The sequence below is a fragment of the Salvelinus alpinus genome, chromosome 28 (assembly GCF_045679555.1).
Source record: "Salvelinus alpinus chromosome 28, SLU_Salpinus.1, whole genome shotgun sequence".
Classification (NCBI taxonomy): Eukaryota; Metazoa; Chordata; class Actinopteri; order Salmoniformes; family Salmonidae; genus Salvelinus; species Salvelinus alpinus.
Window position 1 is genome coordinate 2,458,612 of NC_092113.1, and position 17,722 is coordinate 2,476,333.

The window sequence follows — 17,722 nt, forward strand, 5'->3', positions numbered from 1 at the left end:
CCTCGTCCCTCTCTCCCTTTTTTCCCCCCTCTGCTGTGCTGTAGAATGGTTTGCGTCCGGTAGTAACAGCAGGATCCTCCAGGACCTGGATAACACTTCAGTGATGGAGGATGGCAGGAAGAAACTCAACACAGTCTCACATTACCAGGCAAGGCTCTGCTCCCACAACACACACACCATCTCACCTGTGCGTGCGTGAGTGCATGCATAAGTGAGGTTGTGCGTGGTGTGTCCCCTGTGTCTGTGTGTTTTCCCTGACATTAACACACTCACAGCAAGGGTGGAAGTAACAGAGAGGTGAATGGTGAAGAGTCACTGTAAATGTTGACTGCCCAAGGGGTGCCACATTCTGTTTATCTGTGTTCGCATACAGATGGGTGTCAATACAGTATGTGTGTGGTGCCCTCTGTGACTGTGTTTGTTTATGTCATCATACACATGCAGTATGTTATTGTGTGATTTCTGTTTTTGTTTGTATCTGTCATTGTCTGTGGCTATTTGTGTGTTTGTCTTGGTGTACATTTTTTTTAGGGGGGGGGGCTTTGCATTTTCTAGTGTCTTAAAATGTTTGTAATGTGTCAGAGTAATTCTGTGTGTCTGAGTGTATTTGTGTGTGTAAACAGTCGGGCGGTGACCTATAACCTTTGCCCTGTTACCAGTGCTGTTACGTGCTCTGTTAAGTTAGTGCTGAGTTGTGAAGGCAGTGAGGCACAGTGTGTACTAACAGTCTCGGTTCACTGACAAGGCTGTTCAATCCATTTCACTGTGTTGACTTTAATGAGCCCAGCCAGCCCCCCTGCAGCCCCCCTGGAGCCACCCTGCCACTTCAGACTCACACACACACCCGAACACACACACACATACCCTGAGGCTGCGGATAACGATCCAGTTCTCGTGCTCCCCCTCTCACCCCTGTCCCTGTGACCTCTGAACCCTCCCACAGATCCCAGAGGGGGCGTCGTTCGCCATGAGCATGAAAGACAAGAGAGACAACACCCTGGGGAGAGGTAGGTCACACACACACACACACACTCTGTCACCTTGTCACACACTCCTACATGCTTAGAAAAATACAAACTTTATTACGGTAAAACCACACACACTCACTTCATCCTGAGCATATTACGGTAAAACCCCCCACACATTCACTTTATCCTGAGCATATTAAACACATACACACACATCAAACCACCGACATACGTACATTTCCCGCCATAAAACACGCTGTAGCAGTCTCGCTTAATCAATCACACACGGATGCACGCACACACACAGTAAATCAATCAATAAATCAATCAAATGTATTTATGAAGCCCTTTTTACATCAGCTGATATCTCAGTGCTGTACAGACACCCAGCCTAAAACCCCAAACAGCAAGCAATGCAGATGTAGAAGCACAGTGGCTAGGAAAAACTCCCTAGAAAGGCCAGAACCTAGGAAGAAACCTAGAGAGGAACCAGGCTCTGAGGGGTGGCCAGTCCTCTTCTGGCTGTGCCGGGTGGAGATTATAACAGAACATGGCCAAGATGTTCAAACGTTCATAGATGACCAGCAGGGTCAAATAATAATAATCACAGTGATTGTAGAGGGTGCAACAGGTCAGCACCTCAGGAGTAAATGTCAGTTGGCTTTTCATAGTCGATCATTCAGAGTTAGAGACAGCAGGTGCGGTAGAGCGAGAGAGTCGAAAACAGCAGGTCTGGGACAGGTAGCACGTCCGGTGAACAGGTCAGGGTTCCATAGCCGCAGGCAGAACAGTTAAAACTGGAGCAGCAGCATGACCAGGTGGACTGGGGCTCAGGTCATCAGAGAGAGAGAGAATTAAAGGGAGCATACTTAAATTCACACAGGACACCGGATAAGAAATACTATAACAGATAATATAATATTTCTATAACAGAAATATATATAACAGACTGACCCTAGCCCTCCGACACATAAACTATTGCAGCATAATTACTGGAGGCTGAGACCGGACAGGGCCAACCATACATACATATTAGACCTTTCTACAGCATGGTTGATGTCCAGTAGCCATAAGCATGAACAGATATCTAGCCCCAGATGAAACAGGAGGTGGAGTGTTCCCTGTACCAGATGATTCTCTACTGTGACGTCAACATTTGGGAGGGTCTGCTAACCTCACCCAGAACAGATCTTAGTTCTGACAGACCCGCTCTGTCCACCCTAATGATTAGGGCCTCTCCTCTCAGTCATATTGGGCCAGAAACAGGCTAAATGGATGTGAAGTAAACCCTGGCTAATGTAAAACACATTTACCCATTTCTGTGATCACCTCAGAGGGTCTGGACTGGGACTGGGGCCTAAACCTGTCTGCCTGCCAAAGCTAGGCCTGGAGTAATGAGAGCACAGTCACCATGGGGCTGTGGTGTGTGTGTTTGTTTGTGTGTGTGTGTGTGTGTGCGCACACATGCGTGCCTGAGCTTTGTAAACTCATTAGACTGGCTCCAGCACCAATCACAAACTCTGTCTGTCTCTCTTCAGCTTTTCTCCCTCTCATTCTTTCACTCATAATCTTTCTTTTTTCACTCAGCTCCCAATCCACCTGAATCGTTGGCTCTTACATACACTCTCTCTTTTCCCATAAACCCCTGACTCTCTTCCTTTTTTACTGTCTATCACTCACCTCCCTCCTCCAATCTTCTTTTTTTTCAAACTGCCTCTCTCTCTCTCTGATTTCTCTTTCTCCTCTGATTTCTCTCTCTCTCCTCTGATTTCTCTCTCTCTCCTCTGATTTCTGATTGTTTTGTTCTGTTTTTTTCTCTCCCTCTGCAGCCAAAGACTTGGACACAGAGAAATACATCCATTTGGTAAGTACAGACACACTCACTCACACACACACACACACGGACTGAGAGCTTTCTCATTCACCTCTATTGACCCCGTTCCTTCTGCCATCAGCCCCGTTGGTCTCCGAGAGAGCTCAATTGAAGCCTGAGCAATACATCTGACTACATACTTTCATCAGAGTTTGAGTGTGCATGTGCATGTAGGAAAGCTGGAGGAAGGACATGACAGCGCTAATAACACATTAGCCATTGGAAAAAAACTCAGATGGGTTTGACATGAGTTCCTGCTTCAGTCATTTTTAGTGTGCAGTTTTTTTGTTGTAGGATTTCATATTATGGTGTGCTGGCCTGGACTGGAGTTTGTTGACAGGCTCAGTAGAGGAAAAACACGTATCTTTCTACCCCAGCTCCATACCCCTGTCCTAGCTAAGACCTGTAGGAGCATGTTACACATGATACTGCATAAGAGAAAATTCCAGAATTTTACAACTTGCAGTATTTCATAAAGTGACATCATGTCAGTCATACCTCATAAATCCCCACTGTGATTTTTGGGTCGTATTCATGAAGCAAGAATAAGAGAAACCTTTTGAAATGGAACACGTTTTTTTTTCATTTAATCTCCCTATCAAATGTTAGTCACACCTCCGTAGTACAGTAGATTCCCATTTAGAATGAGGTCATTTCCCATCGTGCTGATTGGATGTTTTTGTACCCTGACCTCTAACCTCTAATCTCTGCCCCCTGCCCATCTAGGTCCTGCCTCATGATGAGCTGTTTGAGAATAAGAGGTCCCACAGACAGAGTCACCGTAAGAAGGTCCTCCCTGAGATCTACCTGACACGCCTCCTCTCCACCAAGGTAAGAAAATAAAAAATACATGGCAGCTATCTTGAACGATTTGCATTCTACAATTCTGTGACAGAAAGCAGTGCCCAGCCTAGTTTGGGTCTGTTACTGCTTCAGCTAGCCAACTCCTTATCATGTCCAATCGTGAGCCTAAACAGTTTGGCACGACAATCACAGAGTAGTTGGCTAAACCAGAGGCATCATTCCTTTATCATTATGAATCATTCCATTATCAGTTCTATTTACAGTGATATCATCCTGGAATTCCAAACGATCCATCTTGATCCCAGTTCTGGTTCTGTGTCGGATCCCATCTGTGTTGTGATTCCGTAGGGAACATTGCAGAAGTTCCTGGACGACCTTTTCCAGGCCATCCTCAGTATTCCCGCAGAGCGTCCCCCACTGGCCATCAAATACTTCTTTGACTTCCTGGAGGAGCAGGCGGACAAGAGGGGCATCACCGACCCCGACACCCTGCACATCTGGAAGACCAACAGGTAGGGGAACTTGATACATCTGATCATCTACTCATCAATGTAGCATGATGTACCTCTAATGCTAAATGTTTCTGAAGCTCACAGAATGTTTCCCCATCTCCTTAGTTTACCTTTGCGTTTCTGGGTGAACATCCTGAAGAACCCTCAGTTTGTGTTTGACATTGATAAGACAGATCACATGGATGCATGTCTGTCTGTCATCGCCCAGGCCTTCATAGACGCCTGCTCCATTTCAGACCTGCAGCTGGGCAAGGTGAGACACAAAAACACTTGACACATGCATTACACACACTTTTATGGTACACCTACACATGTAATACAGTACACATAAACATGCATACACACATACACATATTCACTGCTAGGTAAACACACACTCATAGACATGGTTACACATCAGGGCCGACATAAGCGGTCGCTTAGGGCCCCCGGCCGGTAGCGCTATCCCCCCCCCCCCCCCCAATGTTCATTTTGTTCGGGGTCAGTCGGGGTCTCAACTTACTGTTGAGAGTTATAATAGTAGACTATACAAGGTGTAAATTGGAAATTTGGTTGTGTATCAGCAGATTTTCTCTTTTTTTGACAGTCACTCAATTAGCCATGTCAGCTAACAACTTTTAGATTGTAAGTTAGTCTAGCCAGTTATCTAAACTTGTAGTGATCATGGCCGAATACCGACCGGCACACATGTCATGACAAAATGTGTAGAATTGCAGGAAATGTGCTTTAAAACTGCAAAAATCTACCTCTGCCTCATGGCGAAATAAGTAGAATTACATGATATTTCTTATAAAATTGCAAAATGTTCTCTTCGCTCCATGGCAAAATGTGTAAAACTGCAGGAAACTTCCTTTAAAACTGCAAGATTTTCTCTACGTCTTCTTGGCATAATGTGTAGAATTGCTGGATATTTCATTTTTAAATGAACATTTCTCTCTCCACTGTCAAGAGGCAGACCACAATTTTGGTTACCCAAATCTCACTTAGGGTACCCAAAAGGCTAGAGCCGGCCCTGATACAAATACACAAGACTGCTGTACCTACAGCATATACTCTTACACACAGAACAAAAAATGACATTTTTGACAGCAGACGCTCTTATCCAGAGTAACTTACAATTATTGAATTCATCTTCAGACAGCTAGGTGAGACAACCACATATCACTGTTTTAACAAGTATAATTTCCCTCAACAAAATAGTTATCAGCAAAGTCAGTGGTAGTAGGAAAAGACAAGTGCAGAAATCCCCAGTTTCCTCCCCAGTCCCTGCCAACCTCCCTCCCCTCCTTTCTCCAGTCAGTCCATCAGCTCTGTCTACCTCTCCTCATGTTATTTCAGCCCAGTCTGCTCAACCAAGGTCATGAGCACCAGGAATCCTGTGTGTGTGTGTGTGTGTGTGTGTGTGTGTGTGTGTGTGTGTGTGTGTGTGCCTTTCAGTGCCCTCACTCCCCACAAATCAGTCTCATCCCTCAGACGTTGTGACCCCTAGCATACACACTGCTTCCTGTCTCTCTGACCGACTTCCTCCCTGGAGATATTTGTCAAACAATGCTGATCTATTCCACTTGTTCATTGCCAAAGAGCCAATGCAAGCACCTCAAGCATGTGAAACACACACAAACAAAGAAACACACCATGGCACCGTAAAAACAACCCAGATGCTCACATCCCGATGCTCATCGGGATGTGGAGAAGGAGGAGAATTCGGACATTTGGCCAGTCCTAAAAAGGAAAAATACTATTTTAGGCTTAAGGGTTAGGTTCAGAACTAGAGTTAGGGCAGCGTTTCCCAAACTTGGTCCTCGGGAACCAAGGTGTGCACGTTTAGTTTTTTCCCCCCTAATACTACACAGCTGATTCAAATGACCAAAGCTTGATAATTAGTTGATTATTTGAATCCGTAGTGCTAGGGCAAAAACCAAAAGGACCGGGTTTGAGAAACCCTGGGTTAGGGTCAGGTTTAGGGTAAATAGGACCCCAAAAAGTCCTCACAAGTATAATACACAAGTGTGCATGCGCACGTGGGTAGCGGTCAGAGGACAGGTCAGTAAGAGGTCTGGATTAGCAATCGCTCTGCAGGGGTGAGAGAGGGCTTGGAAAAGAAGCTGCTTCAATGAAAACCTTATCTGGTGGCCTGCAGACAGACAGTAGGGATGGAGAGGGGGTGGGCGGTTATTAGGGGTCAAGGGGGGTCGTCAGGCAGATGGAGGAACCACAGGAAATGAAATGACCTTGTGGACAGGAAGAGAGGGATCCCTATCAGGAGGAGGGGCAGTGGCTGGAGTCTTCCTAGCTCCGATACCACACACACACACACACGCAAATGCATAGCCTACATATCTGTATGCTCAACCCAATACCTTGTATGTGTACCTTAGTGATTGAGTAATGCTTTCAGTACCATTGTAAATGCTGTCAGCAACTTGGAGAAGTAGCAGATGGCTAGAAGGAAGGGTTGTTATGTCTGGCCTGGTTCTCTGTGGCTGTGGGTATGGTTTGTTTAACTTTCCTATTGTGAGGAGAGGAAACTCTGGGCCCTCCCTTCTTTGTCTCGGCACAAGGAGGTGCTGACCTACTCACACACTGATAACACCAACCACTCGCTATGACCATGGACCGTAGATCAACCATAGACCAACTACATTATGACCACAGACCATGCTGCCCACAGTCTCATTAACAACTCACTGACCATAGACCACACTCACCATACACTGGACTGAGCACTGTCATACTGAAAACAATCTGACAACCAAACACAGGCAGGGGTTATATTACATACTGGTCGTGGTCAGGAGAGTGGTAAAGGACAGAACTAGTTTGGTTGATTTACTAAAAGATCCAAAGAGGTTACTTTGACTAAGTAGGACGGTGTCTCTTGTTTCAGGACTCTCCCACCAACAAGCTGCTGTATGCCAAGGAGATCCCAGAGTACAAGAAGAGGGTGCAGTGCTACTACAAGCAGATCCAGGAGATGGCGCCACTGAGCGAGCAGGAGATGAACGCCCACTTGGCCGAGGAGTCACGGGTGAGAGAGCGAGGGGTGACAGATCAATATATGATTGATTGTAATTTGTTAGCCTTGGTGGCAGACTGTCACTGCATTCAACGGTGCTAAACTGTTAATTGATGTATTACTTTTTGAGATTCTTTTGTTTGACGGATTTACAGTACCAGTCAAAAGTTTGGACACACCTACTCATTCAAGGGTTTTTCTTTATCTTTACTATGTTCTACATTGTAGAATAATGGTGAAGACATCAAAACCATGAAATAACACATATGGAATCATGTAGTAACCAAGAAAGTGTTAAACAAATCTCCAATATAAAATATATTTCGATTCTTCAAAGTAGCCACACTTTGCCTCGATAGCTTTGCACACTCTTGGCATTCTCTCAACCAGCTTCATGAGGAATGCTTTTCCAACAGTCTTGAAGGAGTTCCCACAAATGCTGAGCACTTGTTGGCTGCTTTTTCTTCCCTGCGGTCCAAACTCATCCAAAACCATCTTAATTGGGTTGAGGTCAGGTGATTGTGGTGGCGAGGTCATCTGATGCAGCCCTCCATCACTCTCCTTCTTGCTCAAATAGCCCTTACACAGTCTAGAGGTGTGTTTTGGGTCATTGTCCTGTTGAAAAACAAATGATAGTCCCACTAAGCGCAAACCAGATGGGATGGTGTATCGCTGCAGAATGCTGTATAAGCTATGCTAGTTAAGGTGTGCCTTGAATTCTAAATAAATCACAGTGTCACCAGCAAAGCACCCCCACACCATCACACCTCCTCCTCCATGCTTCACGGTGGTAATCACACATGCGGAGATCATCTGTTCACCTACTCTGCGTCTCACAAAGACACAGCGGTTGGAACCAAAACATCTCAAATTTGGACTCATCAGACCAAAGGACAGCTTTCCACCGGTCTAATGTCCATTGCTCGTGTTTCTTGGCCCAAGCAAGTCTCTTCTTCTTATTGGTGTCCTTTAGTAGTGGTTTCTTTGCAGCAATTCGACCATGAAGGCCTGGCCACACAGTCTCCTCTGAACAGTTGATGTTGAGATGTGTCTGTTACTTGAACTCTGTAGCATTTATTTGGGCTGCAATCTGAAGTGCAGTTAACTCTAATGAACTTATCCTCTGCAGCAGAGGAAACTCTGGGTCTTCCTTTCCTGTGGCGGTCCTCATGAGAGCCAGTTTCATCATAGCGCTTGATGGTTTTTGCGACTGCACTTGAAGAAACTTTCAAAGTTATTGAAATGTTCCCTATTGACTGACCTTTATGTCTTAAAGTAATGATGGACTATTATTTCTCTTTGCTTATTTGAGCTGTTCTTGCCATAATATGGACTTGGTCTTTTACCAAATAGGGCTATCTTCTGTATACCACCCCTACCTTGTCACAATACAGTTGATTGGCTCAAACGCATTAAGAAGGAAAAAAAATTGACAAATCAACTTTTAACAAGATACACCTGTTAATTGAAACTCATTCCAGGTACCTCCCTCTTGAAGCTGGTTGAGAGAATGCTAAGAGTGTGCAAAGCTGTCATCAAGGGGTGGCTATTTGTAGAATCTCAAATATAAAATATATTTTGATTTGTTTAACACTTTTTTGGTTAACCCTTGAATGAGTAGGTGTATACAAACTTTTGACTGTATATCGGAACGATACGCTTACTCTGTTACAGAAATACAGAAACGAGTTCAATACCAACCTGGCCTTGACGGAGATCTACAAATACGCCAAGAAATACAGAAACCAGGTAAGATCAGCTATCTCTCCCACTACCTCTGCCCTGGATGAGCTGTTTGACACGTTTAAACTGGCCCTATCTCTAGCCTTATCACAGTCTATATTCCACATGGAGTTTAGAGTTTCAGAGAGAAAGAGAGAGATGAGTATCAGGGCATGAAGCATCAGTACAGGCGATCACATGCTTCTTTAAAGATCTAACGGCCTCTTCACAACCCCACACACCCTCTTTCACCCAGACCCGAAATACACACGCGCACACACACACACCTACTGTTCCGTGGAATGATTCAGACAGTGATGATGTCTGTGGGCCCTCTAATGTCTGAGGGCCCTCTCCGTGTATTTAACTGCTGTGTTTAACTGCTGTTCACTGCCATTCTCCTGTACCAGCAGACACCAGGGCCCGGTTGCATAAAACATCTTAAATTAATTTCCCACTCATCTTTTCCCTTAAAGTTTCCTTAACTTTAAGCCAGTTGCACATTTCCCCCTTAAAAACACTTTCCTGCAGTGGAGTGACCAAAGTGCCCTCTAACACTTAAAATGTTTTATGCAACCAAGCCCTGGCACTCAGAGGTTTCTCTAGGACTCTCTATGAATCACTTCGGAATTACACATTCTCGCACTCAGCCCTCTCACTGGGCACATGCTGCCAGTCACACCCACTGAACGCATGACAACTAGCAGACATGAAAGGCAGCACAGACATGGGTTTTGTAAATAGTATGTGAACTGGAAAGGCTCTTGTGAGGAGAGAGTCATGCATGGAGGCTGAAGAACTGCTGAAGTACTCTTTCTCTGTCTCGGCAGGTGGTTGAGTTTCTGTCTTGTGCTGTAGAATGCATGAACACTTGAGGGTTACTGAAATGAGTCTCTCTATTTCTCTATCTCTCTCACATTCTCTAACTGTGGGTAGATACGTTTTGTAAGGTTGCTCACTTGGCCATTGTCTGAACTGTTTCTTTCTCGCTCTCCTTCTCCCTCTCTCTCATCCCCCTTGCTGTCAGGTGGTGAGTGCTCTTGAGTCCAACCCCACAGCGAAGCGTACTCAGCTGCACCACAAGTTTGAGCAGGTCATTGCTCTGGTGGAGGACAACATCTATGAGTGCAGCAGTGAGGCCTGAGTCTCCCGCCACCCAGATTCCAGCCTATTCCTCCTGGCTGCCTCCACCCTACCCGGGATCCAAGGACCTAGGAAACCCCCTGTCTGTCTACCCTCTACATATCCCTTCTCTTTATAGAGCCCAAAGACAGAAAGGAACTCTTTGCTTTAACTTCTTACGGCTGAGATCGGCTGAGGTCCCGTTAACGGGATCGACTTGACAACAGCCAGTGAAAGTGCAGGGCGCCAAATTCAAACAACAGAAATCTCATAATTAAAATGCCTCAACCATACAAGTATTTAACTTGTTGTTAATCCCACCATGGTGTCCGATTTCAAAAAGGCTTTACGACGAAAGCACACCATCTGATTATGTTAGGTCAGTACCAAGTCACAGAAAAACACAGCCATTTTTCCAGCCAAAGAGAGGAGTCACAAAAAGTAGAAATAGAGATAGAATGAATCACTAACCTTTGATCTTCATCAGATGACACTCATAGGACTTCATGTTACACAATACATGTATGTTTTGTTCGATAAAGTTCATATTTATATCCAAAAATCTTAGTTTACATTGGCGAGTTATGTTCAGTAATGTTATGCCTCCAAAACATCCGGTGATTTTGCAGAGAGCCACATCAATTTACAGAAATACTCTTAATAAACATTGATAAAAGATACAAGTGTTTGACATGGAACTTTAGATAAACTTCTCCTTAATGCAGCCGCTGTGTCAGATTTAAAAAAAACTTTACGGAAAAAGCACACCATGCAATAATCTGAGTACGGCGCTCAGACACAAACAAGCCATACAGGTACCCGCCATGTTGTGGAGTCAACAGAAGTCAGAAATAGCATTATAAATATTCACTTTTCTTTGATGATCTTCATCAGAATGCACTCCCAGGAATCCCAGTTCCACAATAAATGTTTGTTTTGTTCGATAAAGTCCATTTATGTCCAAATACCTCCTTATTTTTGTTCGCGCGTTTAGTTCAAAAATCCAAATTCATGATGCGCAGACCAGACGAAAACTCAAAAAATTACATTACAGTTCCTAGAAACATGTCAAACGATGTATAGAATCAATCTTTATTATGTTTTTAACATAAATCTTCAATAATGTTTCAACCGGAGAATTCCTTTGTCTTTAGAAACGAAAAGGAACGTGAGCTCATGGCACTCTGCCAGACACCTGGTGGAAACAGCTCTCATCCCCTCATCCTTCACAGTAGAGGCCTGAAACAAGGTTCTAAAGACTGTTGACATCTAGTGGAAGCCTTAGGAAGGGCAATATGACCCCATAGGCACTGTATATTGGATAGGCAAACCTCAGATTTCCCACTTTCTGGTTGGATTTTCTTCTCAGGTTTTTGCCTGCCATATGAGTTCTGTTATACTCACAGACATCATTCAAACTGTTTTAGAAACTTCAGAGTGTTTTCTATCCAAATATACTAATAATATGCATATCTTAGCTTCTGGGCCTGAGTAGCAGGCAGTTTACTCTGGGCACCTTATTCATCCAAGCTACTCAATACTGCCCCCAGCCATAAGAAGTTAAGAAAGATTTTGCTTTAAGACTGGAAGAGATGTCAGCTTGAGCTTTACTGTACCACCCCTAACCCAAGACTGCCTCAGAAACCTCATTGGGAGCACTGTACCATGGATTAAGAAATGTCCTAAGAAACTTACCTTGTGTTGAGCAATTGCTTTAGATACTGAGGAATTGATACCCACGTCCCTTATATCAAATATAGAATCTCTGGATCCTCTCTTTGACTGTGTTGACTCTTCTATTCACACATGGATAGAACCCCAAGCTGGTTTCCTGCTTATTCACACCTGGCTTAAATCTCACTCTGGTTTCACACTGCTTTGACCTGAAGCATAGAGGAGTTAGAGGAGGCACTTGGAGATGGACCTTATTCTGGATGACGTCACCGCCTCTGGGACCTGGATCCCCGGCAACCATCTTACGCACTGACCCCCTTTTTCTTGGGGGACGAGCCAATGATGCACTGTACTGTATGATAAATGTCCATAGCAATATTTATAGCTGAGTTATAATGCTTTCTGAGTGGCCTGTTCAATGATATGTGAATGAGAAACTCCTCCCATCTTCTTATAACCTGCGCTGTACTCAGGTTTGATTGGTGGAATGGGCAAAGAACTCCACCGGTGCTTTGAACTACAAGTCCCAATGTGCTTTGCAAGTTGGTGATGGGTTATGGAGGAGTAGAGAGTATAATTAGATGATTTATTTAGATGACGTTTCATGTGCCAGACCTGCTTGCAAAGAGACTAGACTCTATATAATTACATTGGATGTGTCCATGTGAAGACAGGTTGATCTGTTTTGGAAGTGACTGAGAACGAAGATTGATTATGACCAAGAGGGAAATTTAGAGTGAAACTATGACCTTAAGTTAATCAAAGAGGAAGAACTGTTTGACATGACTGTACTTGTGATGCCAAAATGACTTGGGTCTATTGTCAGAGATTGTGAAAATAAATGCTATTATGCTATAATATAGTATAAATGTCATGAAATGTCAGTTTCGTAATAATATTTAAATTCCTGTTTTCATCAATAACAATGGCTCGATTCAATCAAATCCGCTTTAGCCAACATCCGCATAGCGGTTGTTTTGGCGGTACCGGAACTGAGTTAGAGCTGTCAAATCCACAAGTGGCTCCCGGAATTATACCTAAAGCGGACATTGCCATTGGCTGCACGTAGTTGCATTAACAAAAATCCCATGGAGCCTTATTTACAAGTTTGAACACTGGAATGTGAGATATAATCTACACCTGGATTAGGATGATAGAAACGCTCATGAGTTCATTGGATGATTTATACATTTGAGCATAATTATTTCTATATAGCCTACATTTTCTCATTCTGAAATTCTAACGCTTTGGCTTTCATGACAACGATCGCAAGAGCAGCTGCTCACCGATTTGACAGCTCTAGCAGTTTCACCTCTGAGGTTGCCAGAACATCTGCTATGCGGGTGTCTGATATCGCCAGTTAATGCTTGAGCTGACTGAATCTAGGCCCTAGTCCTATGTAAACAGAGAAAAGTTCATCAAAGTGACATTTGTAAACCACAGGGCAGAGGTGTTTTGTTTGTGCTGTCTTGATTGGTTGTGCATACCACCCAACAACCCAATGGGCATCTGGACATGTTCTAAAAGGCTAGTACTGTAAATGCTCCCTTATGAAAGAAACAGCTATGAAAAAGAAAGGTCTCATTATTTTTATCGTCATTTTTATTCCAGGACATTTAACAACTTTATTTCCACGTCACGTACAACATCCTAATCTTTACATTATTAACACTAGTCCTGTCTCCAGAGCTTTTAAACATACACGCATGCACACACTCATGCACACAAACACACACACTCTCAGGAGGTATCTTCTTTCTGCAGAGGTTCTATGCAGGTCCATTTGTTTACATTCAGGACCTTTTCGGAGCCAAGTGTTAAGAACTAACCCGTTTCAGCCTCATCATGGGAAAGACACAGAAACCAGGGGAGAGCTCTCCTCAACGCTTTATGGTAGGCACAATCTAAACAAATTTAAAACTTATTTTACCCTAAGTATTAATTTAACAACTAGATACTTTAAAGCGTATTTAAGGGGCATAAGCTGAATAATTATGTAAACAAAAGATGCCATATGTTTTTTATATTGTGGCATTTGAAGTTTTGGAGTAATGGGAGGGGAGCCCATGGAACGTGTTTAGTTGGACAGCCACCAAAATGACACCCAGTGGCGCTGCTAAAAGTGCTTGAGGTAGAAGTCAAGATGCCCTAACCACAGACCTAGTATCAGACAATGCAACCCCTATTCCTAACCATAACCTTTTAAAAAGGGGAGTAAAATAATCTGACTCTTTATCAGTGGTTTGAGGCAACTTCTACCAACTCCAGTAAACGATTGATGAAGCCAACTAAGCACTGTTTCTTGGTTTGTTATGCTTAGGTCACAATGAGGGATATATGTACAGGTACAGCAGGCACACCCCTGCAGTGCAGACAGAGGTAAATCGAGAACATTGGCCTATCGGAGGCTGCTGCTGCTTGGCGGTGGGTCCACTGATGGGCTGGGACAGGTAAGGAGTCAGGGTTTATGGGTCGTAGGTCAGGCAGGAGCCACCTGGCTGGCGGAGATGGAGGAGGCCTGTGTTTTGGAGGAGGCGGTGGAGGTCTCCTCCTCACCGAATGGGCTCTTCCCGCAACACACTATGGTCAACATGCAGTTCCTGAACTGGAGAAGGGAGGAGAGGGGAGGTTTTTCACACATGTCTATCTATGTCCGCTTTATGTAGACATACACACACACACACACACACACTCTGCTTGGGTTTACCTGTCTGTTGAGTAGAATATAGATTATTGGGTTGTAGAGGGCAGCACTCTTGGCAAAGAAGGCTGGGATGGTCATCATGACAGGGCCAAAGTTGGTGCCCTGATTGGCAAAGATGTACCAGGCCACGGTGGCATAGGGCAGCCAGCACACCAGATACGAGATGACCATGACGATCACCATACGGGTCACTTCCTTCTCTGCCCTCTGAGTGGTCTCTGACTCCTGCTGCAGGGCTGCCGCCTGAATGGACAGACACACACAGAGTGCTTTGATATGAGCCGTAACTGGAGATATATTAGTCCTGTGTGTTTACCGGTACTCAGTGACCGTGTGTGTGGTCGTACCGCGCGGACGGTGCAGAGCAGACGGCCGTAGCAGAAGCCGATGATGACCAGAGGGATGGAGAAGTGGAGGGTGAACATATAGATGACAAAGGAGGTGTTTCCCAGCTCAGGCGTCGGGGTGTAGTAGTCAATCCCACAGGAACACTGCATGCCCTCTGGGATGTACCTACAAACATTCACCTCATATTTTTGTTTGAAAATGTAATATACAGAAGTATTGCCCCTGAGGTCTACCAGCCATCAGCCCATTCCCTGTTCTTAAGGTGACATTTAAGGTAAGACTAGTAGGAGATGCTATTTGGAGGGTATTTAGAGGGTGACTTACCTGGACCAGCCACACAATGGAGGTAGAGCACAGGTGAGAGACATGATCCAGGTGACGGCCACGCCCACAATGGCGTGCCTCTCATTGAAGCGGAAGTTGGTCATTGGTTTACACACCACGATATAGCGCTCGATGGCCAATACCACCAGAGACCAAAGGGCGATCTCCCCTGAGAGAGACACAGCAAGTTAGAGAGACATACACAGTATAAATGCTCATGTGCAGAAAGTATTCAGACAGTTAAGGAATATTGGACACAGGCAGAAAACTTAACAATGAACACAGGCTACTGTATCTAAAAGTACACAGGGTACAGTGAGTGAGTTCCAACACAGGCTACTGTATCTAAAATTACACAGGGTACAGTGAGTGAGTTCCAAGAATATTGGCAAATATACGTTTTCATACATTTATATGATCTCATTTATATTGATAACTACTGTAGGTCCTACTTCAACACAACGCTTAATGTATTCATTATATAAGGTCTATACATCTGCAGTTATTAAATACCTTTCCCCCATCCCCCCAGTCACAGAACACAGGTGTGTAAAAGAGGTGCAAATATACATATTATAGGGTGGCAGGTAGCCTAGTGGAGCAAGGCACTTAACCCTAGTGTTCTTGATATGGGAAAAAAAATCTGTATCTCCTTACATTAAACTCATTGAGTTCAAGGTACATTGAGGTTGCACCTGAAAAAGTTGGGCACCCCTTAAGGTAAAATTTCCTCTTAACCACAGATCTAAAATCAAATTCCCCATAGCCTAACCATAACCATTATGGGAACAAACATATCTTATCCTGTAGCTTGCGACAACTTCTACCTACCCTAAGGCTCCACCATGACTTACCTCCCATAGTGGCAAAGAATCCTTCAACGTTACAGCCGGTGACCCCCAGGAAGAAGTAGCCCTGTAGGGCTGTTGCGAGAGTCACAGTGAAGCCCCCCACCACCATGAAGAGGTCAGCCACAGCCAGATTCAACAGGATGTAGTTCAAGGGGGTCCGCAGCTTCTTGTGCTGCACCGTGACATAGAGCGTAAGGAAGTTGACGGGGAAGGCTGTGATGATGAGAAAGATCATGTAGGCAGCGAGGAGCGAGTACTTCCAGGGTGCAGCTAGGTAGTACTGAGGGTGCTCAAAGGGGCTCCTCACCACCCCTGTCTTGTTAGACATGGGCACGTAGAAGTTTGGGCCCTCTGTGCCGTTCATGGCGACGGCTGTTGGGGTGTGTGTGTGTGTTTCTGTTTGTCTATGTGTCTCTACAGGAGTTTGTGTCTTTCTCTATCCTCTCTGGTATTTTGAGAGAGGAAAGAGAAAGCACTATCCCTTCTACGAGAGGAGCTATTTCTAGCTGGAGGGTTGGATAGATAGATGGAGGAAATAGATCCTGGTGATGAGAGGTGGTGTGCTCTGCCCCCCCGAGGCGGGCACAGACCCTTTTAAGAGATTCTCTCTTAGGATTATGGACGTGCATGGAACTCAGCATGGTGTCAGCATAGACAGATTTAGGACACACACACACACACACACACACACACACACACACACACACACACACACACACACACACACACACACACACACACACACACACACACACACACACACACACACACACACACACACACTAATTCAAGAGAAAAACATCTAGGACATATACTGTATACTCAAGGGTTATCCTCTGATGATTTCATCATCACAAGTGTGACATAAACAAGTTTGCTAAGGAGAGAGTGTTACAGGAGGCTGACGAAGACCAATGCAATTTATAGACTTCTTCTCAAATAGCACATATGACAAAAAAGTAGTGCACTAGGAAACATGGTGTCATCAGAGATTTACATTATCCTAGATGTCAAGAGGCTACTGTACCAGTCTGCTTATGCAGACCGACGTGTCAAACCTTTTTCTATATATCATGTTCCAGACAGTTATTTGATGGACTGTCTACATTCCCTGTTGGTGTAAATCTGTGTGATAGGCTCTGTGTAATCTGATCCTGTTAATCCTATTGGGTTGATCGGCTAAAGACGCACTTTTGTTGCGGACTATAATGATCGTCATGACCTCGTCACTCAAATAACGTACACTAACGTTCAAAGGTTTAGGGTCACTTAGAAATCTCCTTGTTTTTGAAAGAAAAGCAAATTTTATGTCCATTAAAATAACATCAAATTGATCCAGGCCAGGATCGCGGAGTCGCCTCTTCACTGTTGACGTTGAGACGTGTTTTGCGGGTACTATTTAATGAAGCTGCCAGTTGAGGACTTGTGAGGCATCTGTTTCTCAAACTAGACACTCTAATGTACTTGTCCTCTTGCTCAGTTGTGTACCAGGGCCTCCCACTCCTCTTTCTATTCTGGTTAGAGCCAGTTTGCGCTGTTTGGTGAAGGGAGTAGGCGTTGTACCAGATCTTCAGTTTCTTGGCAATTTCTCGCATGGAATAACCTTCATTTCTCAGAACAAGAATAGACTGACGAGTTTCAGAAGAAAGGTCTTTGTTTCTGGCCATTTTGAGCCTATAATCAAACCCACAAATGCTGACGCTCCAGATACTCAACTAGTCTAAAGGCCAGTTTTATTGCTACTTTTTATCAGCACAACAGTTTTCAGCTGTGCTAACACAATTGCAAAAGAGTTGTCTAATGA

General features: G+C 44.4%; 2 protein-coding genes across 2 annotated transcripts in view; one reads left to right on the top strand and one right to left on the bottom strand.

Annotated features, from left to right (window-relative positions):
* Positions 1 to 12,565, top strand: part of LOC139556937 (plexin-D1-like) — a 112,528-nt gene extending 99,963 nt beyond the window's left edge. Inside the window, exons 28-36 of the mRNA XM_071371101.1 lie at positions 45 to 148; positions 944 to 1,007; positions 2,798 to 2,832; positions 3,568 to 3,672; positions 3,994 to 4,157; positions 4,263 to 4,410; positions 7,045 to 7,185; positions 8,848 to 8,922; positions 9,923 to 12,565. Of these exons, the coding sequence (XP_071227202.1) occupies positions 45 to 148; positions 944 to 1,007; positions 2,798 to 2,832; positions 3,568 to 3,672; positions 3,994 to 4,157; positions 4,263 to 4,410; positions 7,045 to 7,185; positions 8,848 to 8,922; positions 9,923 to 10,039 (953 nt within the window). The 3' untranslated portion in view covers positions 10,040 to 12,565. The remainder of the gene's footprint in view (positions 1 to 44; positions 149 to 943; positions 1,008 to 2,797; positions 2,833 to 3,567; positions 3,673 to 3,993; positions 4,158 to 4,262; positions 4,411 to 7,044; positions 7,186 to 8,847; positions 8,923 to 9,922) is intronic.
* Positions 12,566 to 13,788: 1,223 nt separating this feature from the next.
* Positions 13,789 to 16,532, bottom strand: LOC139556938 (rhodopsin-like). The gene is made up of 5 exons (XM_071371102.1): positions 15,922 to 16,532; positions 15,068 to 15,236; positions 14,743 to 14,908; positions 14,399 to 14,638; positions 13,789 to 14,296 (listed from the first exon to the last, which is right to left on the bottom strand). Exons 1-5 carry the CDS (start codon positions 16,280 to 16,282, stop codon positions 14,171 to 14,173), a joined length of 1,062 nt encoding a protein of 353 aa, XP_071227203.1. The 5' UTR covers positions 16,283 to 16,532; the 3' UTR covers positions 13,789 to 14,170.
* Between the last annotated feature and the right edge of the window lie 1,190 nt (positions 16,533 to 17,722).

Coding starts and splice junctions, on each gene's coding strand:
- LOC139556938 (XM_071371102.1), bottom strand. CDS start 16,282: ATGAACGGCACAGAGGGCCCAAACTTCTACGTGCCCATGTCTAACAAG. Junction 14,909..15,067: donor CCATTGTGTGGCTGGTCCAG/GTAAGTCACCCT, acceptor GAATGTTTGTAG/GTACATCCCAGAGGGCATGC. Junction 14,297..14,398: donor ATATTCTACTCAACAGACAG/GTAAACCCAAGC, acceptor TCCCTTCTCCAG/TTCAGGAACTGCATGTTGAC.